Source organism: Patiria miniata, unplaced genomic scaffold (assembly GCF_015706575.1).
Source record: "Patiria miniata isolate m_02_andy unplaced genomic scaffold, ASM1570657v1 HiC_scaffold_7, whole genome shotgun sequence".
Classification (NCBI taxonomy): domain Eukaryota; kingdom Metazoa; phylum Echinodermata; class Asteroidea; order Valvatida; family Asterinidae; genus Patiria; species Patiria miniata.
Window position 1 is genome coordinate 10,323,644 of NW_024037074.1, and position 27,280 is coordinate 10,350,923.

The 27,280-nt window shown below is 39.4% G+C and overlaps 1 protein-coding gene across 2 annotated transcripts; it reads right to left on the reverse strand.

Annotated features, from left to right (window-relative positions):
- Window positions 1-553: 553 nt before the first annotated feature.
- LOC119745824 (centrosomal protein of 85 kDa-like) lies at window positions 554-26,721 on the reverse strand. Of its 2 annotated transcripts, XM_038222450.1 has the most exons (14): window positions 26,480-26,721; window positions 23,373-23,429; window positions 22,448-22,564; window positions 10,208-10,827; window positions 9,499-9,653; window positions 8,716-8,836; window positions 7,544-7,638; window positions 7,167-7,257; window positions 6,425-6,577; window positions 5,434-5,588; window positions 2,926-3,076; window positions 2,285-2,455; window positions 1,462-1,681; window positions 554-760 (listed from the first exon to the last, which is right to left on the reverse strand). In XM_038222450.1, exons 1-14 carry the CDS (start codon window positions 26,541-26,543, stop codon window positions 585-587), a joined length of 2,346 nt encoding a protein of 781 aa, XP_038078378.1. In that variant the 5' UTR covers window positions 26,544-26,721; the 3' UTR covers window positions 554-584. The 2 variants fall into 2 exon arrangements, with proteins under 2 accessions (XP_038078378.1, XP_038078379.1); XM_038222451.1 differs by lacking the exons at window positions 22,448-22,564; window positions 23,373-23,429; window positions 26,480-26,721 and adding an exon at window positions 12,949-13,965.
- Between the last annotated feature and the right edge of the window lie 559 nt (window positions 26,722-27,280).

A 27,280-nucleotide genomic window follows, 5' to 3' on the forward strand; every position in this document is an offset into this window, starting at 1 on the left:
CCACTGTAATTTGAAATTCGAACAAAGAAATTCATTGGAGCAGAGTTTGAACCTGCGACCTCTGGAACATCGTACCGATGCTCTACCGACTGAACTACCCAGACATGTGTTGGTGGTTCCCCATTTTTACAACGTCTTTGTTCAAGGGGCGCTAGTCAGAAGCCATAAACCCATGACAAGAATGAAATGAGGTGCGGGATTACTTTTCATTCGACCTCAAGCCAGGCGGGTTGAAGCCCTCAACCTCGGGCAGCACACTCATATTTTCGGCCTCGCTCGTTGCAAGTGGGTTGCTGACAGATATTTCCGGCCTCGCTCCCTGCCTGTTTATCCGTCATCCGTTCCGAATACTGCAAAACTTTTGCGTGTATACCCGCCTCAGGCGCGAACTGGTTACGCAAGGGATGACGCCAAACTCACAGTTGCTAGAAACATCAGCAATGCTGCAAACCTCCGAAATAGCAAACGGGGATCACTCATAGAGGATGTGGCTTTTTATTTGAGTTCAAATCTTGGTGGTTTTATTTGATGATAAATTATATTTGATTATCTAAAATTTTGTAATTGTTTATTTATAGTTCTCATCATTGGGTGATGCACTCATTGCCCATGTCTTCGGCATATTTGTTGGACACTACGCTACGGAGTCGATCAATCTCGGCTCGCAAGTCTTTGACTTGCTTCAGCTTGGCGTGTAACGTGTCCGAGCTAAGATGGCCGCCTTCTGCCCCCTCGGGCTCAGGGTTGCTTACACTGGGAGCTGGTGGAAAGAAAAAAAAATTGCCAAATAGAAAATGGATTTGTATTTTACTTGTCTGAAGTAACAGTCACAGCATACAAGAAAAGGTAGACGTTTCCAAAGTCTACGCAAATGTTTTCACGTGGAATTGCTCTCACTCAGTACAATTTATCAATCAAATCGCGACACTGTGTCATGTTGGCAATTTTAATGATGTATAACGATGCAAATAGTTGCCAGTTGACATAAATAGGTTTTTATAATATAATTTAATATATTAAACCTCCCTCTCCGGCTGGCAAGTTCAACAAGGCCAGCCCAGAAATCAAGTGACAGTTTTTAACAGTTGAGTGCTCCCTGCCTTCAGGAGCAGGATTGGCTGGCTGTGATTGTTATGGAACTTGATACAGCTATGTCTTGACTGTAGGAGATTGATTAGCCGGCAGGGTCTACCAGTTACCTGCTTTTATCTGTTGATGGAATTTGACTAGTCACAGTGCTTGCTAAAAAATATGATCTGACTGTTCGTGACTAGCACGTGTAAAAGGCATGATAGGGGAACAGGATTGAATCTTTGACTGTCTGTGACTGATCAAACAAAAGGAGGGTTAATGAAAATGCATTGGGGAGATGCAAAGTCTCAATCGTTAGTGTTATCTTACTTCAGAAGCTAAACAGCACAGATATATTAAAGAAATATTAAAAATGGGTACACGTCTTACTTCTGAATCGTAGCAGCACAGACACGTTTGGCTCCTGTCCCTCGGCAGTCTGTGTACAGACCTGAACCAGACCGTGCAGCTCAGCGACACACTCTCCTAGCTCCTTGATGAGACGGTGGCTAGACTGGATCACGTCCGAGGAGGCAATCTTCTCCAGGGCCTGGTTGCGCTCCTGGACGTCTAAGTTGTGCTCATATAACTCCTGACTCTGCTTGGCCAACTGGAGAAGAAAAACCACAACCACTTTATAAGTGGAAAGCTTTGGAAAATGTATCTTAACTGAACAATCCTGAGTGTCCTGCCCAGCTGCAGTGAGTTCACACTACTGGGTCACATACATGTCAAACCCGCACTGCATTGCCCCTAGGAGAGGCTTTTATACAAAATACGATACCGAGGAGAACAATCTTGTATTTTGGCATAATAAATTAATAGGCCTCTGCAGCATTTTTTCCCCAATATTTCTGTGTTTAAAACTTTTAAATTCACCATTTTTCATTAAACCATGAAATTCTGATCTGTTACTTTTCAAATTTCCCATTTGCTTTTCAAACAACTTTTTTTTTTTGCTCTGGAAAAGGGCTTTTTCCCGACAGTTTTGAATTCTGGATACGAAAATGCACTCTATCGTCAAGAAGAAAAACTTTACAGGATGTTTGGTACCATCACGATGTTTAAAGTAACTGTTACTTTTGGATAGAAGTATGGTGAATATACTTATACTGTTCACTGACGAAGCAGGAGTCAGACAAAGACCATCACTAAAACAAGCGTCCAGAGTTAGACAGGCAATTTGGATAGGGCCACCAGACTACTGACTTACTGCTGTCATGGAGTCTTTCATCTTCCTGAGGTCAGCGTCCTTGGATCGGTTAGTCTCCCTCAAGGCTGTAATGGAGTCCTCTTCTTGCTGTAGTCTCTCCTCCAGCGCAGCGAGGGCCTTCTGGTGCTGTGTCTGCTGGGCCTTGAGCTGCTTGTGTTTACTTTCAACCATCTACAGAAAAAAACATTTGATGTTCAAATAGTTCATTCTAGAATAGTTCCCCCCTAAATGGTGAAAATCTAGGTGAAGCAAAGGACCACATTTGGGAGCGATCTTACCTACAAATAGCTCATATGTGTGTTCATGTACTGATGCAACATTGACAAGACTCACTGCTGCTATAATTTTCAGCATAAACTCAAACTCTCTAGACCGGTTCATGCCTCTATCAATTATTCAAAGTTTGAACAATAATGAAGGGACAGGTACCAGTTTCAATGCCCACAACTGGCATTAATTAGAGTGTAAATTATGAACAGCATGTGTGCACCAGCCAAGTTCAAGTGTCCTTCTCATACAATACTGCTGCTAAGTGAGAGCGCCCTCGCTAACAGCGCCCCAAGAGTTCAATGGAGTCCACAATTTTGCATACTTTCCAAGGCCGACTGTAGCAAACAAATGACCAAGTCTTAAAGACTTACCTTTCTGTATTTCTCAGCTTCTGCCTTGGCCTCGTCCCGTTCCTGCACCAGTTCCTCCATGGCCGTACGGCTGAACAGCTTCAGGCTGGTGGGATCGGTGTCCCTAGGGGCTCCTAGAGCTGACTGCAGACGACTGGCTTCACTCCTCAAACTGCCAGGAAATTTGAAATACAAACTAGAGGTCTATGTCTGTTTGCAACAGAACATAGGGCTTTTCCGCATTATGTTTTTTTTTTAAATTAAGGTCATGTTTTTCTGTTTTGTGCAAAACTGTGTGCATTTACGTTTTGTTTAACAAACCTCATTCAAATGGAAATTTGATTTTGGCATATTGCATTTGTCATATATAAAATATATATATAATCACAAGATGACGTCATTATGACGTCACCTCAATATTTATTGGTAACACATCCCGGCATGCCCCCATACCAAGTTTTAACCCAATCTAAATTACTGTTGATGAGATAGGGGCTTAAAATATACAAACGATGACGTCACATGTCTAATGATGACGTCATTGTAACAATACTTGGCAGTGCTCATTATTTTATTGCGGTTTTAGTCTGTACCAAGTTTGAAAACAATCGGATTTATGAAAGTGTTAAATTTTGTAAGCAGAATAAAATTGGCAATATTAAAAAAATCGTAAAAAAATCTACTGATGACGTCATCGTGACGTATTTCAGATGTTGTGTACTAGTGTTATTATCTACCCACCCACCAAGTTTCATGACGATCGGAGATTATCTTATATGTGTTTCAAAAAAGCGCATATTTGATGACATCATCATGACGTCACACATTTTTCAAAATTTTGTACATATACCTATTGCCTAACAAACCTAATACAAAAAGAATTTTAAATTTAACATATTGGGTTTGTGATATATGGTTTAAAGGTCCAAAACTTCAAAAATCTATATAAAATCACACGATGACGTCATGATGACGTCACCTCAATATTTATTTGTAACACATCCCGGCCTACCCCCATACCAAGTTTCAACCCAACCTGACGTACTGTTCATGAGATATAGGGGCTTAAAATATACAAGTTAACGATGACGTCACATGTCTAATGATGACGTCATCGTAACAATACTTGGCAGTGCTCATTATTTTATGGTGGTTTTAGTCCGTACCAAGTTTGAAAAAAATCGGATTGATAAAAGTGTTAAATTTTCTAAGCAGAATAAAATTGGCAATATTAAAAAAATCTTTAAAAATCGACCGATGACGTCATCGTGACGTCATTCAAGATTGTGTGTACTAGTGTTATTATCTACCCACCCACCAAGTTTCAAGACCATCGGACATTCCCTTATATGTTTTTCAAAAAATCGCATTTTTGCTGACGTCATTATGACGTCACACATTTTTCCAAATTTTGTGCATTTATCTATTGCCCAGCGAACCTAATACAAAAAGAATTTTGAATTTATCATATTGCGTTAGTGAGATATGGCTTAAAGGTCCAAATCTTCAAAAATCTATATAAAATCACACGATGACGTCATGATGACGTCACCTCAATTTTCGTCTATAACACATCCCGATCTACCTACATACCGAGTTTCAACTCAATCGGACTAACAGTTCTGTAGATATAGGACTTTGTAATATGCACATGAATGATGACGTCACGTGACCCATGATGACGTCATCATGACGTATATCTTCGCGAACGACCTTTGCTATATGTTCTGTGACTATGTTAAGTTTTGATGTCATATGACTTTGTTTTATGCCAAAAGTGTTTGCTAGAAAAAACGTGCACAAAGTCTATGGCATTTTGGTTGGAAGTCCCAAGAGGAAAAAAAAAAATAAAAAAGAAAAAAAATTCGTAGAGAAACAAAGGCTTTTCCGCAACTTTGCGGAAAAGCCAATAAATTGGCAATTTCTTTCAGTATTAAATCTGAAGATCAAAATGTGTAACTCATGGGCACTTTGAAAAGAAAATCACAGGATACAAAAGTACACATTCAATGTGGAAAATGAACAAGGGTACCGGTAGCATGGCTTTCTATCGCAGTAGTCAAGACCATTACAAGTCAACCACAAGTCAATTTTCAATCACATATCAACCAGCAGTCAAATCACATGTCAATGCCAGGTCAATGCCAGATCAATGCCAAGTCAATGACAAGTAAATCACAAGTCAATCATAAGTCTATCACAAGTCAATCACAAGTCTATCACAAATCAATCACAAGTCAATCATGTCTATCACAAATCAATCACAAGTCCATCACGAGTCAATCACAAGTCTATCACAAATCAATCGCAAGTCTATCGAAAGTCAATCACAAGTCTGTCACAAGTCAATCACAAGTTCATCACAAGTCTATCACTAGTCTATCACAAGTCTATAATAAGTCAATCACAAGTCAATCACAAAGGATTGGCTTTGGCACGATGACAAAGGAATGCATTTGTCACACTTCAAATTGAATAGTATATCACTGAATAATGAAAGACTTGATTCCATTTCTGTCTCTTCCATACCTGTCTAGCTCAATCATCAAGTCCGCCTCTCTGCCTTCCAGCTTACTGACAGTGATGTCTCGGCTCCGCACCGTGTTCCTGGACTCGGCCAGGGAGGCCTCAAGCTGGGAGATGCGCTCCTTGAGAAGCTTCTCCTTCTCACAAAGATTCTTGATGTGCAAAAAATATGGTCAAGGAAATAACGTGCACTGTTCAACTTTCGTTTTTGTCTTCTCAGTTCAAACTTCTCAGCATAAGATCTTGATACGTTCTAGGAAATGATTGCAAGCGGCCAGTGATCAACATGAATTTGGCGACTTACTATTCCAGAAAATATTATTACAAATTCCTCTTCATGTTCCTATGCTAAAAACTAAATTACGACTACAGTCAAGACCCATTTGAACACTAAGGTGGTACCCCACATTCGTAAATTTGAGCCTTGCAGGAATATTGGCGAGTTACAACCATGTTATTGATTGAAAGAACAGTAGTGGAGAAAGTGCATGGAATCACCTTGGTAATGGTTTCTTATTGTGGTCGATGGGGTTGTTAAATGACACGGTTGCTATAATTCGTCGGATCAGTGCGCGACATCGCGTAGCTGCGATCGGCTCAGTGAGAACGTGTCTAGGACGCTGAATTCAGGCCTAATTCAAAACATGATTCAGCAACTTTTGATTTGAAATCGAGATCCTAGAATGTTTTTCTTGGAATATACAGCTGAAGCTGAGCTGAAATTTCATCAGGTTAGTTGTTCAGCACCCCACTTTAGATTTTGAGCATGTTTGTTGCTTCAAACGAACAAAATGCATAAATTACAAATGATGGACCGTACCTTTAAATCACAAGTCAGCCCAAGAGTAACCGTTGATGAACAAGAAAAAGGAATGCTTTTGTCACAGTTCATATGAAAAAACTTTTGAATTGACTAGAGATGGAATAACCTTTTTCCTGACTTTTGTCTGACTATTGTTCAACTCCGGTTTTCTGTTTATGTTTCAAAGGATATGACTTCCGTGTTCTTGAGGTGTTGTTCAGCCGTGGGCAGGTCTCCCATGTATCGCTCCAGGCTGCTGACGCGCTTCTTGAGTTTGTCGTACTTCTCCTTCATGCGATTGTACTTGACTTTGGTCCCCTCGTCGCTTTCTTCCTTTTGGCTCATCTGTAACGGGGATAGAAATATGCATGAAAATAAGATGGAGATTTCAATTGATTATCCGCTCCGTTCACAAGTACCCCCTCACCGGAAAAGAAAGTACAGGGTGACCAAACGACGCTATCTTGCTTGACTGCAATATTTTGCCGCGAAGCGTGGCCACTGCATGTACATAGTACAAATCCCCTGGTGTATGTGCGTAACACACAAGGAACGGTGCGCGCGTGTCAACCAGCGAAATGTATGTGTCCCGCCCATGAAATGGTGTTGTTAGGTAAAAGGGCGCCCTCTTTTGTTGGCGCACGGAGCCCATAGACATTAAGCACTGCAATTGATCTCAAAAGAGCTAAAGAAAGAGCTAGAATTCAGTGACAGTTTTGAATGTAGTCAGTCTGTCTGTCTTATTGTTAACTATTTCAAATAAATCTGATTATTGTAAAAGTTATTCTGAGAGTATCAATGTGAACATAAATGATATGTTGCTAATGCATGAACATAAACGATATGTTGCTGATGCATGAACATAAATGATATGTTGCTGATGCATGGGAAAGTCTTTGTCAACTGTCTCCCAAATGTTTATCATTATGCCTACCTTTCTCTCCAGCTCCTTTAATTCCTTGACCTTTGACTCGTTAGCCTCTTTCAAGGCTTTCTTCAGTTTTTCATGCTCGTACTCAGTCTCCCTATAAAAATTGCAAATAACAATACAAATACTCATATTAAAAAATTATCTAAACATAAGTTGATAATGAATGAAATAACCAAAAGGCTATCCCAAATTCACAAAGTACTGTCTTAAAGACTACTTGCAAAGCATGATGCAGTAAAACACCTGTTCAACAGGCAATGTAGTTTTCTCATATCTTTTTTTTTTTCAAAATGGCCACGGGAACCATAATGTTGTCCGTACACCATAAGTAATTAGTGACATATTTGTGTTTGAAACCATGAAATTTCGAGTATACCTACCCAAGTTTCTTGTTGAGCGTTTCTATCTCAGCCGCCCTGATGGAGGAGTGTTCAGCTAGCTGTGCTTTGAGGGTGGCGTTTTCATACTGGTACTCCTGTTGAAGGAAAAGTTGGAAACCTACTGCTTAAAGGGAAAATACAACATTTGCAAACATCAAAAAATAAAACGACCAAATCATTTTGAAATACCTTGCTGGACTGTTAGTGAATGACAGTGTAAAGCATCCTGTAAAATCATGGCACCTGGTATACTGTCATTTTCAAGAAAAGTGCTTTTTTGTATCAATTTCCAACGCTGATCGGCCGATCAGCGTTGGAAAAAACTGGCTTTTTTTCAAATACTGGCCCCAGTTGACCATCGCACTTGTTTGCAATCGATTACACACCTATGAACGGGTACAAGCCAGCTAGACTGGTTCCCTGACCTTACAATTCCCCAATATATGTAAACTGCTCTGTTTCTTCTTAAATGGAGTCAGGGAACCAGACTACAGGAAAATGATTGGTTTTTTTGGTTTTTATAGCATTTTCGAACCCAAAACCTCAAAAAAGTCAGTGTAACTATATTTGCTATATATTTCCAACCCCCCAATTCCATCCATTTCTGAAAATTACAGCAAAAGCAAATGATGTATATTCCCTTTAATAAAAACGTTGAGAATCAGTGGTTGCTAGGTTTTATGTTTGCACTTTATAATGTTTTGAGTTGGATTTTAATGTTAAGCTTGACAAACTTGTGAATTTTAGGAATTTGATAAATTGGTGGGGTTTTTTTTTTGGGGGGGGGGGGGGGAGGAAGTTGTAGATTTTGTAGGAATCAGACCTATATATTTCCATTTTACAGTTTCAAACTTCTCACATTGTATTTGAAAACACCCTGTTTATGAATATCCCCTTGCACAGGAAGGGTCTATGTTATGCAAGTAGATTCGACAATTATTTATGCAAATCAAGACTGCGTCTTGACCTCCAGGATCTGACCATTCAGCGGGCGCCTTCAATCGGGTCTTTGGTAATCCTGTTGTAGTATTACAAAAACATGGCATCCAAATTAACCAATCAACAGCTTAGTCTACATTTCTGATCAAAACGGCATCACCATTTCTAAAGTCCACTCTGATTGGCTGGTCACATAAGAATTGCATTGCTCAGATATATCAGACGTTGGTTACCTGTACTTTCATGAGAAGGAAATCTCCCTTGTCTTCTTGCACTCTGGTGTACATGAACTGCCTCTCCTGGGCCTGCTTGTGTCTGAGTTGCTCCTGGGAATGAGCTAGCTCCAACTTTTGTCTAAACACAAAAAAGACCATATTCAAGTTTATTCAAACCCTAAGTCTTCCAAATTCTACTTAATCTACCAACTTTTTGGATGATTTTGCAAGATTTTGGAAAGTAGTGCCCAGCCCCGACTATTACTTTACCAGGCACTTGAATCCACCTGGGGACTAATTCGACAAAAAACAAAGTTAGAAGCCATATTTGAGGTAAGCGTTCTTAAAGACAAAGAGTGAGCGCATTTTGTTAACCCTATTTGTCGAAGGAGCCCGGAGTGTGTGTGTACTACCTGAGCATGACTCTCGCGACCTGGTGCCACCACAGAAAATCGCTGTCGTCGAATTAGTCTGTACTGTGTTCAGGCAGAGTGGTAGATTTTGGAGTAGCCATGAATGTTCTTAGCCAAAAAAATTGCTGAAGGAATTACAGTTATACATATAACACAAAATAATACATGTGAGCAATACATGTCCACACACACGCCTGGGATTTCTTGAAGTGGAACACTATTTTTATTTTCATGTTCCCAAGAAATTTCGTAAACAAGGAAACCTTTTGGGTAAAATTGACTGAAATATGTCCATGTACTTGGGCACTACAAGTAAATCTTCTTGTTCTGACAAAGAGAAAAAAATGAACAGTCTAAACACAAGGATGTTAAAATGTCTAAGCTTTACCTCTCAATAACTAAGTTCTTTTCTTCCAGGAGATTTTCCTTGGCTCGGATGACTCCTTCCAATTTGCCAAGATCCTGACCAAAGTGTGACCCTCCCGGTAGTGTGCCAAATGTGGAAGAATAGGACCCAGAATAAGGGTGGGTAGACTGTAGACCCTATGGAGGAATTAAATCATGTGTTCAATTTCTAAAGCTTGATGGAAGTTTATAAGAAAGAATGTCTTTTGCTCTTCAAGTCGAAATTTTGACTGATGCCCTCGCATGCAGTGCATTGGAGGGTGCTCCATTTCTTACAAGACAATTTATTGTACAGTTCCTGGGGTATTTGTGGTAAACATAGGGCATTCTCTTCAAGCAAATATTGAAGTGTTTTGGTTTTTAAGAAAAAAAAATTAGGTATTTTTATTTTTTTAGTTCGAAAGAAATGCACCATATCATTGCGAGTGAATAGAAATCGTACCAATCTAAAAAAATTTCATGTGGGCTACATTCATTATTTTTAAGGGGCAAAACAAGTGTTTTTTTAACAACAGGCAAACATTGGATTAAATGATTTCCAATAACTGCCATATTACTGCAGAAGCCTATTGCAGGGATTTTCCTAAATTTTCAGTTGTTTTACAAATATTTACAAGTTATACCGGTATGCACAAGTATTCACAAGTTTTCATTGATATTTTTTTTTTTACGTTATATTGTAAGTCACATACTGTTTGTGATAACTGCAACCGTTCCAACTGCTGCTGTAACTGCTGTTGCTGCTGCTGCTGCTGCAGTTGCTGCTGCCAGTGCATCAGGTCATGTGACTTCAAACCCGTACCATAGGTGGACCCAAATCCTGGCTTATCCAAATAATCCATTGACGTTTTACCGTGCAGTCCCATTCCTACCGGTACGTGCAAGTCCCCTGCAGGCGTGTAACTGGAATACGCGCTGCTGGTATACAAATCCGGTTTCACTGGCGACCGTTTGTGCAGGACACCGGTTCCGTAACTGCTCGGCGACATTGCTTTGTGCAGGGTGGGCTTCGCATCGTAATGGAGGTTTTGCTCCGAGGACCACTTGTGCTTAGCCGGTTCCGTGTCGGCCACGATGCGGGACTGATTGAACGTCGCGTCTAACGGAACAAACTCTTCGTCCGCCATGGAGTCGTGGTGGGAGTGGCTGGAAGGTAGGCTGCCATAGTCGGAGTGGTACGGTTGATAGGCGCTTCTGATGTCCAGGGTTGACGGGGGATTGTGAGAACTCTTCCTGGGTGGGCTCTCGGCCTTGGAGGGGGTGACTTGGGCGACTGGGAGACTGCGGGCTTCATGCAGGGCACTTGAAGAACCTGCAAGACAATCAAGAAAGGTTAATTGTATCTTCATTTTATAAGACGCATTATCATTTAACACTTACATATTCAAAAGCACTGTTTTGTTAAACAGGAGGAAATGTCAAGAGTTGAATGTGAAAGTACCAGGTATGGTATGGCAATTTCTTCTTTTTACAACATCTTCAAAAATGGTTACAAAATGTTCCCAGCAGCTCCATACACAAAAGGGAATTAAGTACATATTGTTAAGAGCTGTCAGGATAAGATGCCATACGTGTACATGTATTGATTTATCAAATCAAATACATAGCACATCAGGGGAAGTTTTCATGTATACAATGCACAAAGTACTGAACGCATTACCAATGTTAAATGCCTTAAAAGTGCGCATATGATTAAACGTCACAAGATATACATATGTACAGTATGCTTTTTTACTGCAGACCACACTGACAGTTTTGCCATATGGTCACCTAGACAGTGTACACGTTTATGAACTTGTAGAGTAAACACGCGCATTATCGTACAAATGTATGTGCATATTTATGGTGTAAATCGAGGACACACATGCCAGTACATGATGTATGCGAAACATCCCTGTGTAATTGAGGACAGGAGTCAAATCGAGGTCGTCCTCGATTAGAAAATGTGTACGAAACCAATTGGAGCTGTTGCAAAAATGTATGAACAAAAGATTGATGATGAGGAACAATAGGAAGCCCTTGATTTACACCCTAAACAAACCTGAAAGTGCAAGTACATGTGTGTATCCAATGGGTCAAAAGTTCAGAATGGATAAACAATGCATATCCGCATAAACGTTTCTGACCAAGGCTTCCAACGGTACAAGTAGAGACAAGTTTCACTGTACAGACATTTCTGTGACAATTCATAGAGGAAATGGAAATACTGCACACAGATGCTGAAAGCAAAACATGAAAGTCGTACAGAATCACATAGTTTTGTTGAAAAGTTTGAATTTCATGATAAGTACATAGGCCTATAGGTGAAAAGTTAAACTTACATGTACATACATGTACATACACGTTCTACAGAAAACAGCTTTGAACAATTGCAAGGAATTTTGGTTTTACTCAAAGGCAGAGTGGACAATTGTAATTTGTGCATTTTTTTCATTTCGTTTGAAGCAACAAAAATGCCCAAAATCTTAAAAAGGGTGCTTAACGACTTCTTAAACTTGAAGTTTTAGCTCTGTGAATGCTGTATATTTCGAGAAAACAATATTCTAGGATCTTGAGTTCAATTCAAAGGTTGCCGAGTCGTACATGTATTTTGAATTGCGCCCGAAATCAGCATCCGGGACACGCACTGATCCGACGAATAATAGCAACTGCGTGTGCGTCGTGTCGTATCAACGCTTGCGTGCACCCATTCAAGGATTCGCCCAAAAACAAACCAACTACTAATAGAAATTTCCAAAACTGTGTCATTTGACACATCACTGGAAATGACCTTCTTTCTAACCTTTGTTTTCTTCAAAATGACAGCATGCCAGAAGGAATCAATTTTACAGGGAGTTTAACCCTAACCAAACTCAACCCATCAACGCCCAACAGCAGGTTTTGCTGAAATATGTTAGGATCAGTACAGTACCGGTACCCCTAAACTGACAGTCCTTAACATTGCATTGGCACATCTCCAGAATGAAAGTCAGATATATGTGTGTGCAGTTCCCATATGGTGTTGGAATTTGCCAGGATGGGTATGTTTCCTACTAAATCATGCCAGGGAGTTAGGGTTAATGTTGTTGCTATCTTTAAACCAAGTAAGCTTTTTAACAGCATTTTGGTCAGTTACTTTTTGGATAGCTGCAATTGGTCCACTCTAATGTACCTTCAAAAAAACACATCAAAACGGCAGAATATTCATTACATCTTATTCCAGTAAATGTAATTCTCATTTCCAACATGTACTCTTTCCTTAATCCTACAGGGATCAACTAATAAATCAAAACCTAAGTAGCAAAAATCTGCAATTTTTATAACTTTTCCCAGATTTGTTTGAACTTACATACATACTTAAATGTTTAGTCCCCAGAAATTCTGAACATATTTTTCAGACTCCTAATCAATACTTTTTCCTGAAAATCCTCATTCAATAAGCTCCACAACTTACACGTGCCGGTAAGATCAAGCCCAGAATCCAGATAACTGCAGTTGCTGTCAAAGTCGCTGACTCCACTGCAAAAGCTCAGCGGTGACAGACTACGCTCCAGGGAACTGCCCGAGGAGTCCAGGTCCTCAAGACCAAAGCAAGACGGGTTCAGGTACTTCCTTGGGAGGGAACGCCCCTCGGAAGAGGTTTTGTAATGATAAAAATCCTCCATTGTCCTCAAAGAAATGTCAGGTAAATTTTTTGAGTCGGACTGCCAATACACAGCCTCGTGAAGTTACGTTTTGGTCACCAAAATGTCATCAGATTGTGTGTACAACGCTACACAGATTTTCCAAAATGATTATAGAACACGCAGGGAATATCACAAACAAAGAAGTTTCAAACCCACAAGCTGCAGATGAGAACTCGATTGTCAATCGTTCCAGTTGTTGTGCATGCACATTGGACAGCAATATTTTCGCATACTTCCAACGCCCAATGAAGGCAGACTCAATTTCTCTGACATGTACAGTAGCAGTCCAATGCGCGTTGATCCTACATGTAAGCTGTCTTCATAAATTCACTGAAGCAAGAACGCCTTGTAGGCAATCATTAATATGTGGCAAAAAAATGCTGGCCAGATAGTGAGTTTACTCATGGGTGACAGAGCAGTGAAGAAATTATACTGGCACTCCAAATTCCCTTCACTTCTTGTTCACTGAAGATTGAACTGCTACCTGCTTGTCCAAACGGTGGAAAGTTGAGAGTGAAATGTAACACAGGCCAGTTTCAATTTTCACCGATCAGTTTCACAGAAAAAGGAACTTCCTCAGAAAAAAAGAGTCCGGTTGAACTACGTATATCATACGCTTCAGCATTGAAGTTTCAATTTTCACTGATCAATTCCACAGAAAAAGGAACTTCACGAGGAAAAACATCGAGTCCGGTGGACGTGTGCGCTGCACTGTTGAATGCTGGCAGAGTTATGGTCCCAACATGTCCAACACGTCCAACACGTCAAGCGCGGGGGTCGGACTGTGAACTGTGACAGGATTTCCTTCCTGCACTGCAACCCATGCCAAGGCTGACTAATATTACCCGACCCAGCACTGGATCATGTGGGCTCAAGGGATTAAGGAGATGGGTCTTTTAATTTGGCCAGGCTATTAGCACCTGATAATCCTGGGATTAGATTAGGATTAGCAAGTGGGAAAGTCCAATGCAAACTGACACTGCTAATCTAGACTGGCCACACTCTGTGAGCATGCAATGTATGGGGAAAAAAATGTCAGTCAGAAGAAAGTTGAACAGTAGTGGACACTGCACAGTTGAGATGATCACAAATAAAATACAAAATTAGCTCTTTCTAAAATTCTTGAGTAGCCACACTGGACAAAGTTGTGGTTAGTTCTCTGTAGAGCAATATGGAAAAATCTCAGTCTGAAGAACTGTTATCAACAGCACTGGACACTGTACGGTTGAGATGAACAAATCACAAATAAAATACAAAATGTGGCTCTTTCTAAAATTCAGCTTATCCTGAGTGGCCAAACTGGACAAAATTGTGAGCAATATGGAAAAATCTCAGTCTGAAGAACTGTCATCAACAGCACTGGACACTATCAGTTGAGAACATCTCAAGAAGAACGTAACTCCTCCAAATTCAGCCATATACTACGTGTACAGTTAGTTACTACCAGGTCAATCACGCACAAAGTGTATCAGATAGAGTATCCTTCACAGACAAAGAGAGAGAGTATACAGTAACAAAACAGCTCCGTATCACTTTCTTCATGTCACACCACAACTGCATCTCACTGAAACTAAATTTGAATTCAAGCTCTGCAATTTGATGCCAGTATTAAACAAATCTAACTTCCACCAGCAGTTCTCTTTCTCAACTCTTTACCAGCAGGGGGTTGGCGGAACACAAAAGACTGGTCCCTTATCAGCAACTGGTTCAGTAGTCAACTAGACATCTCCACTGATAAATTGTGTAGATTATCTGCTCTTAAACTGATGCGGCAGGCTTCCTAGACACGCGGTGGTCATCAATCATGTGACTCGTCCAAACAAATGAATGAAACAATATCTCCTCTCCAGTCTCCAAACACACATATAAATATGAAATCAGTGACAAATTACTAATGAAGAACTGAAAAGCTTTGACTGATTCAGAATGCATCAGATACTCAGGGTGTGGTGCTAGCTATTCACTGCAGTGCATCTGTGTGTAATTCAATCTCCCACATCTGGTCACATTTTAGAAAGATGATTTTGGTACTAGTCAGCAGTCATATCACATCTGCCGTGCTATACATTTTTAATGTTCACGAGCGTGATGCTCAGCACTTACATACTACGTTCCTCTTCCTGTTTTGCATGCCATTTCGGAGGAAAGTGAAACTGGAGACCTCATTTTTGTCCGGTTTAGCAGGATGCAAAAATGTAACATATTAACCAAAAACATAAGTTTACAGTGTACATCCACATCTATGTACATACATGTATGTAGTGTACATGTACATACCTGTACAGGTACATTGTTCATAAGATACTTATTTTTAAAGCAACACAAGCAACCCTTGACGCTTTTAAAAACAGGAATGACCAAAGAAGCCTGAAGAAAACCTACAAAGGATGTGTTTTATAATGTTCACATTTGTTTGTCTTTATTTATACACAATGCATTTAGTTTGTTGTTTCATTTTGATTATTCACAATGCCGATTTGCCATTGCAGTTGTATTAGCCGTAACCTTCCCAAATCCATCAAAATCCATTCCCCCATTTTGGGGATTTTGGTAGGCAAGCCATGAGTACCAAGTCCATCAAAATCCACCGACAGTAGTGGTGGTCTTGTGGTGGATTTCAGCGGATTGGTCCTATTGCATTATCTGAAACAGGGTCAGTGATGGATTTTGGCAGACTTTATGGTCCAGTGCTTAATAAAATACACTACGGAGTTAAGATTAAACAACATTCAGAATTTATGTAACCTAACTTACACCACAACTTCTTTGCATGTTTGATCCAAGGAAGAAAGTTGGGTCTCAAGTCCACCCAGACCAAGCCACCCTGTGTACACTAAGTACACACGAGACACAACAGGAAACAATAGGCACTTAGCGCAAAGCTTCCAAATCGGAAATTTAATTGGTTTGTTTAGGCACTGCCTTGTTTGTCAAGCAGCCAGCCCCTTTGTTAAGAAAAACTTATCCACTCTCTGGGGGTAAGTGGTGATGACTTGAGGAGTACACAGGGTCAGAAATAGAACAATTAATATGAAATTGCTTTGTACAGAAAAGTATAAACTGTACACGTTTTGAGGAGCTAAAAATATACTGTAAAAATCAGGTACATTTCTAACTAACCCTCCTGCTATTTAAACAGTCACAGACAGTAAAGATTTCCATCTGATTCCCCAACTATACTTTTAATACAGGCTAGTCACCAGCAGTCAGATCATATGTCAAGCAAGCAGCAAGCACTGTGACTAATGAAACTCAGTCTAGAACAGACAAAGCAGGCAAGCTGTGGGCACAGCTGGCTTATCAGTTACCTACAGTCAAAGCGAAGCTATTGATCTACTTACAAACAGTCACAGCCAGTCAATCCTGCTTTATGTACGATAGGCTGGGAGCTCTTAACCGTTGAAAACAGTCACACAAATTATTTTGACTGATAAGACAACTTGGCACAGAATGTACGTTTTCATAGGAGAGTTAACACAAAAATTATTAGGTAATTTTTCTCATAAGGAGGCTATTTTTATATGAAGTGCACTCACAAGTAGCAAAGGTCAGACAAATGTCATCATCATTAAATTTCCTATAAAAAAGGGAAATGGAGTAATCAGGACGGCCTGATAAGTCTTATCAGTACAAAGCTTGAGCCAAATGCAGGAAATGGCTAAATCCAAACCACAATAGGAATAAGGATCGTTTGACCCATGTTGTAAAAACAAAATTATGCCCGAGCCAACTTGACAATGAAACAGAAACTAATGATATAAAATACAAAACTAATCTTTACCAGGGCCCAATTTTATGGCTCTGCCTACCGTTAGCGAAAAATCCCTGCTTACTCTTACAAAAAATTCTGTGCTTATACGGTAAGTGTGCTTACGGTTAGACTTGTGCGCATGCGTACATCCCATAACCAAGGATTCTGTGCTTACAGGGTTAGTGCCAAATTTTTATGCTACATACATATTAGAACTTAAGTATTTAGCGCTGTTAGCTAAGATGTTGATCGTAAGCGCGGAATTCTGTGGTTAGCAGAGCCATGAAATTGAGCCCAGATCTTTCTAAAATAACCATTTTTCAATTCGTCACTTATTCTTTTGGTTAGGCCTACATTTACATAAAAACCGAAGAAGCTTGAACTGTAATTTTGCGTTAACTCCTTTGTGATACCATGAATTGGAGTGTTGTAAGCAAGTGAATGCACTAATTTATTCTGCACAAAGGTAAATCCTAAGAAACTAAACACGTAACTAAAATTTAAAAGATAAACAATCCAATAAGAAACGAATAACTCAAAAATATTTAAAATTTGACAAAGTAATGTCGGCCTTCCAATAATTCAGGCAACCTTGGCAGTTAGTAACTGATGACACACTGTTATTGTGTCACGCTCGGCAGGGCACGCCCGCGTGCCATATGGATCACATCAAACATGATGTACACTCCCGCCAGATGCTACCAAATTATGAAAATAATCATCCTCTTTTAGAAAAATATTATTCAATAATAAATATCCAGTCAAAGAAAGCATGGGAGAATATGGATCATATGCCTATAGATGCATTTTGAATGAGTGGTCATTCAAATGTACTCCAGCAGGGACTTTAAAATTATTTTCCGGAAGATGTTGAAACATTTTATTATTCCTTTTTATTCTTTATTCCAGGCAAATAAGAAAACAAAATGAAATCTATAGTTTGTTTTTATTGCAAGGACATCTCAACTGTATCGAGCAGGTACCCGCTGCTATATACATCAGATTCGAACCAGCCAACCGATACCGTTAGCTCGTTGGTCGAGTGGTAAGACATCTGCACTAGAAAGCAGGAGGTCCTGGGTTCGAGTCCCACCCGAGTGATTTTTTCCAACTTTCACTCGGGAGGTAACACTGAGTAATTATACAGTGTTTAAACGTCGGTGAAGGACAAAACCTAATTTGATTTACATCACCCCGACGCAAAATTCCATCTTATAATGAGTTCAAATTAAGCCAGCAGGCAGGGAAAAGCTTTCAAAAATGTACATATTACCGTAGTGTTAATTAATTAAGTAAATTTAAAATGGTGTATGAACGATGCCCATTTGTGCTAATTCTTATCTGAAGTACTGTACATGTACAGGTATACCCACTTGCACTTCATTGTGCCTGTATATTTGCACTGTCATTACCTTTGCAAACACAAACATGATAAGGTATCCAAAAAAAAGTGACCACAAAGTGTGTGTTCACAGTGGAGGTGTGATGAGGGTAGTGTGGTTTAAAGGGAAAATACAACATTTGCAAACATCGAAAAATAAAACTACCAAGTTTTTACGAAATACCTTACTAGGATGTTGGTAAATGACAGTCTGAAGCATTCTGTAAAATTATGGCACCTGGTGTGAAGTCATTTTCAAGAAAATGGTATTTTTGAATGCATTTCCAACGGTGGTCGGCTGACCACCGTTGGAAAAACCTAACTATTTTTCAACTACTGCTCCATATTTACCATTTGTTTCAGTCCAAATTGTGTTTGCTATTGGTAACATGTTCATGAACGGGTGCAGGCCAGCTAGACTTGTTCCCTTACCTTACAATTTTCCGGCATCTATAAATTGATCCATTTCATTTTTAGTGGAGTCAGGGAACCAGAGTACTTGAACATTTTTGTTTTCTTGGTTTTTCCAGCATTTTCGGACACAAAACTTCAAACATGTCAGTGTAACAATATTTTGATCTATTATACTACCCCTCAACTAGTTCATTTCTGAAAATTACAGTGAAAGCCAATGATGTACATTCCCTTTAAAACAAACAAATTGGAAACAGAAAATTGATGAAAAGCAAACAGAAAACACAAAATGCCAAGAAAACGAATCCTGGAACTTTCCATACATGTACAGCTGAGTTTGTTCCTGCATTCAATAGGGGACGTTGAGCAATAGAGGACAATAGGGTCCCCAATTCCTGAAGGTCCCCCATTCGGCGATGTGTACAAAACATATGGGAGCTCTTCCTAAAAAGTTAAAGTACAAACAAAAGAGGGACAATAGGGGGTCCACGATTGCAGGCAAATACACACTTGTCTGTACATGTTTGGGTCCATCCATATCGTACAAGTTCCTTTGGCAAAACTTTCTAGTGATAATCAGCTGTTGAATTGTTTGTAAAAAATTATTATTGAAAGATCTTGTACTTCTCAAGCTTGTAGTGATTACCAGTGAAATGCAAGAGACCAGGCCATTTTATTCCTTCACAAAGGAAAATTGTTATAATAGGCTTAAGTACATACTACATGTATGTACATGGTCGTTCTACAAATTTAGGGTCCACTTTTTTTCCTGTCCTTGTTACAACTACATCTTACATACTGTACATCCATGATTTTATATTTCTAATGCACTTTTTAATGCAGTTGTCCACCAAGAGTGATTATGAATAGCAAACTACCTACTGGACAAACAAAAAATTGTTTGAAGTCATTCTTAATGATTCTTGATTGGCAAATTAATACAAACTACATGTACCAGGGTAACAGGGACAGGAAAAATGTCACACTTTCGACCCCAAATTTAAAGAATGACCACATTTTTCCAAAGTATGGGAATCTCCCTATTTATTTTTTCAGGTTTTTTTTTTTTTTTTTTTAATAAAAAATTGTTCCGACTCGCCCCATACACAGCTTACTGTACATGTACATGTATTATCATGGAGGAAAATTTTTATTCCTCCATGATATTATGAAACACATTTTAAGAAAACTTTTATGATTGCAATTACATGTATCTATGACAGAATTTCCATGACGTTCCTCACACACCTACAACTCGTTATTTCCCACACCTCTGAAAAATGGGTCAGGTCAGATGTAAAATGAATTTAATGGTACTTTAAACACGAGCAGGTTAAAGATTACAGACATAATGATCCGCACACCGAGTGTTAATGGCAATGACTAAACAAAAGATGGCAATAACAGCGTTTCAAATGACCATCCTAATATTGTTTGTTCAACCCCACCATGGTTTGATAAAAAGCTACCCATCCGTGTTTGGTGATTGTTGTGGTCGCGTACTGCTTCCTCCTGACTCATTTGATAGTGACTGCTGTTGCCAAAACTTGGTTTAAATTTCTATTTTAAATAGGATGGAATACAATTGCAAAGTTGCAACATACATTAAGTTTACTAGTTAGGGAGATTTGATATTGCTATGATCTGTGATTATTTAAGAATACTGTATTAAAGCAGAAACACTTGAAGAGCGTCTCATCACCTAGAAGTTAGCTAAACGAAAATATCTTGGAAATGGTACAGTTTCTTTGTTATTTAGGCAGACTGGCCTACATTTCTGGTACAAGTTACCAGTACATGGTTGGGCAATACTGTGAATTTGTAGCCAGTACATGTATGTGGTGAACATTAACATCTTGTTAGCTAGCTGCTACATATGTTGAGAATGATTTTTTTTCATAATTACTGATTAAACTGTCAACAACCATCCAGGGTGGGACAAAACAGATGGTTCAAATATATAATGTGGAAAACAATTGGGTACACTGTGTACTGCATGCACATACATGACATATATACATGTAAAACTGAATTACCCAGCTGTACATGTATACCTCAGACCACTGAAGAAGACATGGTAATGTAAAGGAAATCTACGATCTTCTTGGATATCACGCACTGATTATTTTCAGCCTTGGATTATTATCAGTGACCATCCACATTGTCTTTTGCATTAACCAGAGTCTTGAACAATCAGACACAAATTAAATGCCCCTGGAGAAAGGGGGAGGGGTCGGGATGGTCAAGCTGACCGCTTCCTTTTTGACCCTTGGGGCCTAGAGTAGATGTAACCCTGACCACAGGTCTTCTGAGTAATCAGTCCAGACACTTGGTACATAACACAGTCTCACTTTCTTTAGCCATTGGGGTAATGAACTACAGGGTATGACATACAGGTAGGGGGGCGGTTAAACTTTGTTTTTGCTACGATGCAACCTCAATCTTGCAAAATCCTCCAACTGCCTCCATGTACAAACTGCATACAGCCTCAATCCTCCAAAATTATCTGTCATTTCTTGAATGTGGTCCTTGGAGGGTGACCACTGCCTCAATCCTGCAAAATCCTCCAGCAATCACTGTCCATATGTTGAGACAGAGCCAGTGACGTCCTGGAGCAGCGCAGAAAATTTCAAGTGCAATATAGGCCTAAATTTATGCACGGCTGAGCATAAACAACACAAGGTCAGGCCCAGGACTTTGGCACAGTGCATCCTCCAAATCAGCCACACATATTTATGCCATATAGCCTCAATCCTGCAAAATCCTCCATTTTGCAAAGAGGATTTTGGAGGGTTTTGGAAGGTTAGGGTCAATTATAGATACATTTACTGAACTGATATGGCAAAATTAAACCCTATCTCCCTTATTAAAATGTTCAATAACTTGGATATCCTCCTGAATCCTCCGTAAAGCTCTACTATGCACGAAACAACATGTCATCCTACAAAAACTGCCATAACCTAGATGCTTCATTTTAAATAAAATACTCGCAATCCAGACTGGAGCTTCAATTAAATTAATTAACCCATGTCCTCTCCTGAACCTAGACTAACATGGAAAGTTTGGGCAGTAAGGCCAAAAAAAAATAATACTGGGTCTCTGGTCAGACCAAAGTTCCGGAAATTGACGCGGGGACGCGGCTTTATTTATTTTTTTTCCTTCAAGCTTGGATTGTACAGACAAGGTGGGGTACTATATTGCTACTTGGTGTCCTCATGTACATTGGTGTCCTCCATAATTTGCCTTGGTGCTCCCGATCATTTGCCTTGGTGCAATTTCCCATTCCTTGGTGCTCTTGAGGAGGTGCGGCAATAGAGGGCGCTGTTGGAGCTACCGCGGAACATTTTGGAGAAAAAAAAAGATTGACGCGCATGATTAAAATCGACGCGCGCGCTGACCAGAGACCGACTTATTTTTTTTTGGGCCTAATTGTACTTTGTCTTTATACTTGTGAATATTTCCATCCAACAAAAATTGGTGGACTACACATATTTTCTTACATGGCAAAATGTACAACCTGCCAGCTTTATGCACACTGTATTAATTACTGCCATGCATAGACCAATTAAATACCTAATTATACATGCATCAACGTAAGTTCCATCCTTACATGCATATTAAGCAGCATGTACAATGAATGTGCTGATATACGCAGGTATGATTCCATGTGCAAACTAAAAGGCAAATATTTCTGGTGGAAATTTGGCCATACGTTTTGTACCTTGATTGACGTTGGTCAGGGATGAATGGTGGCCTTTTCTGGATCTCTTGTGCTGCAGTCTCGACTTGGGCTCCCCAAAAATGGCCGGCGTCGCCCAGTCCTCAATCGTCGCTCCTTCTGTTACATGAAATCAATCAATTACACAATTAAATGGTACAATGTATATTCACAGAGTAGAACATGCATTAGTACCATAATGGGGACAACACATGTATAGCTTGCAATACTATGTGTTTCTGCTGTGGCTTCTAAAAATGCACAATGTTGATACCAGCAAAAAGTTAAATAATAAAATTATTTACACGTTGTTTTAGAACCTCGAACAGTTGAAATTCATCATAATTTATGAAAATAAAAGTTTGCATGGGACTTTATTTGACCTTCTGTTTACTTAAGTGTTCATTGTCACAAAAATGTATATAATGAAATTCTATGATTATTTTTTTTTTAAAGATACCTGTATTTTCAAGAGATTTTAACCATGAACCAATACTGCCTGTGAGACATATAAAATAAAACGAGTTTGCTGCATAAAAATCAACCTTGAGTGGTGAATATGTTTGCATACTACAATAGATCATCCCAATAAGTTGTTTATTGTTTGGGTAAATATATATCAACAACAGAGGGCGCTATAACCTCTGCATGCTCAGTTCTATATGAACAAGATGAAGATTGAAGAGTCAACACTAAAAGTTCATTTGAATGAGAATCAGAATACCAAATTAAATTTCAAATTGCAATATCAAATACATGAAATACAAAACTAAAAAGGTCATTGGTAAATTTTTGATATACATGTATTAAGGTTACTACTTACATGTACGTCAATGAGATACTGGTTGGGTTTTTTTTAAGTAGCATAATTTGTAACCTATCAAACACTTTAATTTCACAATATTGGCAACAAAATCAGAATACTCACTCATCTCCATGTTGCTTGTAGGGGCTCGCTCCTTTCTACTGGTAATCGAGTTGAATCCTGTTTATTCAAGCACAATATAGTCAAAGACAGATGGTTTCATTACAAATGAACAGAATTTAGTTGCTGGCACTACAATGTATAGTATGTATCTTGGTTGCTTGTAATTGAGATTCGAGTTGAAGCCTTGGGCTTATTACATAAATATGACCCATCAAATCTTGGTCATCAAATCTTGGTCAGAACTAATCTGGTCATAACTAAAACTAAAAGAGGCATGTGGTTGAAAAATAGAAACAACAGAAAACTGGTCATATTACAATACATGTAGCCAACAAGATTCAACCCATCAAAGTGCACTCTTAAAGTGCACTTTGTTTGTTTTTGTCTTAATCAGGTTGGTGTACAAAAAGTCGAGAGACTTCCTTGGGAATGTTGGGTTATCCCCGCCAATTGCCGAATAATTACAAACAAAAAACAAACAAACAAAAGAATATCAATTGATGACATAATAAATGATTAATATCAGAATATATTGGAGTGAATTTTGCAGTTGTGGCATTTCCAAACATTATGAACTGGTACTGTGCTAGATGGAGCTTGGACCATATCCCCTGGCAGGCTGTTCAACACGTCAACAACACGAACACCTCGGTGTGAAAAACAATAATATTTCCGTACATCCAGTCCACATCGGGTTTATTGATATTAATAAGAAATTAATTATTATTGATATTAATAAGATAATTAAAGCAAGGAATAATATTATCATTTCTTGCTTTGACCTCTAGTTGATTTTGTATCAACTAAATCGTATTCAAAAATGTAGGCCTAGCAACACAACACTGACAGAAAGATTTCCATATACGAAGTTCACTCAACACCCTGTGTACAAACCCTATGAGATTGGACTGAAAAATTGTAAGTGTTTTTTAAGAAAATGCTTGTATTTTCTCACTGCTCAAATTGACTTTGATGACATGAAATTGCTATCTGGGGGCTTGTTAGTCAATACAGAGGAAAATTAGTGAACTTCGTATATGGAAATCTTTCCCATCTGGTTTTTTTTTTACAAACCTATCAAAAGTCATTTTGGAGCAACCATTGTCACGACAAAAAAACCCAGAATTAACAATGTTGACACTAATGACAGAACAAGTTAATTTTTAAAAACTTTGTAACCAACATTAAAAAATATGCCCTACGAAAAAAAAAGGGTTTTTGGACATGTTGGAACATTCACTGACAATGACTGCAGTGACTACTCCTAGAACTATGAGGCTCCACGTAGTGGAGCCTCATAGGTTCAGAAGCCCGCAAAATTGTTGTCAGCACAAAACACTAATTAAGTACAAAAACGTCCATCCCAAGCAGGCCGTTTTCCACAGAACCGCTGCACAGTTTGCCCCTAAACTCAATACAATACCTCATGACATACTCACGTTATGTGCACCCAACAAACATCGGTGGATTCTGTCTGTTTTTCGGCAAAAATGATGAAAAATATGCCCTTTCCGCACTGAGCCAACCTAACACTTGAAACGAGCACGCGTGCAGAATGATCGCAGTTATTTTCGGTTCGATCGCTCGGAGCGCGCCGCGGGGGGTACGTACTTGCACTTGTACGCATGTGCATACTATCGTTCCGCTCCTACACCATACCCCCCGCGGCGCGCTCCGAGCGATCGAACCGAAAATAACTGCGATCATTCTGCACGCGTGCTCGTTTCAAGTGTTAGGTTGGCTCAGTGCAGAAAGGGCATATTTTTCATCATTTTTGCCGAAAAACAGACAGAATCCACCGATGTTTGTTGGGTGCACATAACGTGAGTATGTCATGAGGTATTGTATGGAGTTTAGGGGCAAACTGTGCAGCGGTTCTGTGGAAAACGGCCTGCTTGGGTACTCCTAGAACTATGAGGCTCCGCGTGAGCGGAGCCTCATAGATCAAGAAGCCCGCAAAATTGCCTGCAGCACAAAACACTAATAAAGTACAAAAACGTCCATCAAAATGCAGCCATTTCACACAGAACCGCTGCACAGTTTGCCCCTATACTCCGTACTTTATCTCTTGACATACTCACGTATCTTGTGCGGAACTAACATAGGTGGATTCTGTCGGTTTTTAGGCCAAAATGATGAAAAATATGCCCTTTCCGCACTGAGCCAACCTGACACTTGAAACGTGCACGCATATGATCGAGCGATGATTTTCGGTTCGCTCGGAGCGCGTCGCGGGGGGTACGGTACAAGCGAAATGATGTGCATGCGTACAAGTGCATGTACCGTACCCCCCGCGGCGCGCTCCGAGCGAACCGAAAATCATCGCTCGATCGATCATAATGCGTGCACGTTTCAAGTGTCAGGTTGGCTCAATGCGGAAAGGGCATATTTTTCATCATTTTGGCCTAAAAACCGACAGAATCCACCTATGTTAGTTCCGCACAAGATACGTGAGTATGTCAAGAGATAAAGTACGGAGTATAGGGGCAAACTGTGCAGCGGTTCTGTGTGAAATGGCTGCATTTTGATGGACGTTTTTGTACTTTATTAGTGTTTTGTGCTGCAGGCAATTTTGCGGGCTTCTTGATCTATGAGGCTCCGCTCACGCGGAGCCTCATAGTTCTAGGAGTACTGCTTGGGATGGACGTTTTTGTACTTAATTAGTGTTTTGTGCTGACAACAATTTTGCGGGCTTCTGAACCTATGAGGCTCCACTACGTGGAGCCTCATAGTTCTAGGAGTATGCAGTGACATGACTGATTCCGCCTGCTTCTTGTGATTTTTTTTTTTTGGTCAGTAATATCATGGAGCTATAGCTCAATCAGTCATGTTGTCAGTGTCCATGGTAGGCCTATTATTCATTCAGAATGTCGTTGCTTTTTTGCCTTTACTGTCTTTAGGCCCTAGTTTGATTCAGAAATTTAGAGCAAAATTGGAGATGCTTTTCACTTTCAGGCTTAAAACTTTAAGTTAAATTCATGTTTTATCAACATATGCGCTGACTGACCACCAACAGAGGCGTCAGGGTACTGCATTCACAATCACACAACAGTCGTGATACTACAGATTCAACCATGGACAAACACATGATGGAGGAATCAACTTACCAGCGGGTATGTTTGTCTGCTGATTGTGCTCGTTGAGCGATGTTTGGACAGAGTTCCATGACATTCCGCACACGTATCGAAAAATCGTCAAAAATTTAACAAAAATGGCTAGATTTCAAATTTTCAATAGAACTAGATATTTCCCTTGGCACCACTGCTTACACAGGAATAATTTAAATCCAAACAGACCTCAAACATTGCCACAAAATCGGTTTTTAAGTAGTTGTTTTCAAACGAAACTCCACTGAACTGCGCGATAGTCGTAGCCTTGTTGCCATTTTGTGATTGGACAATTAACGACGTTGATGCACATGTACGCAAGTACGACGTACGGTACCATGTACACTACGGGCGCCGCATGTACATGTTCATCGTACAAGACCAGGTTTTTCTGTGACACATTTCGTTCACATAATGATACAGAAAGGGGGAAAGGAAAAACTTTTAATCATTTCACAAAACCCTACTGTGTATATATCTCGATATTTAAATGAACATTGCAAGATATCTGCAATGATTCGTTGGACATTAATTTTGTGCGTAAACTTTGAGAATGGAAGAATTACTTCTCTCTTTAAAAACAACTTATTTTATTCATCTTTATTCATGCTTTCTTTGAAAAAAAATTATTTTACGAATGTAAATTTATTAATTTTTGTACATATTATGCGTATTAAAGATCCCTGCTTTTCTTTTCAATCATTGTTTTAATTTGAAAATAGTTAAGAAGTTTTTAAAAACATACCTCCCTATAATATCTAAAAGGACTGATGATGCGACCGGAAGAACTAATTACTTAAC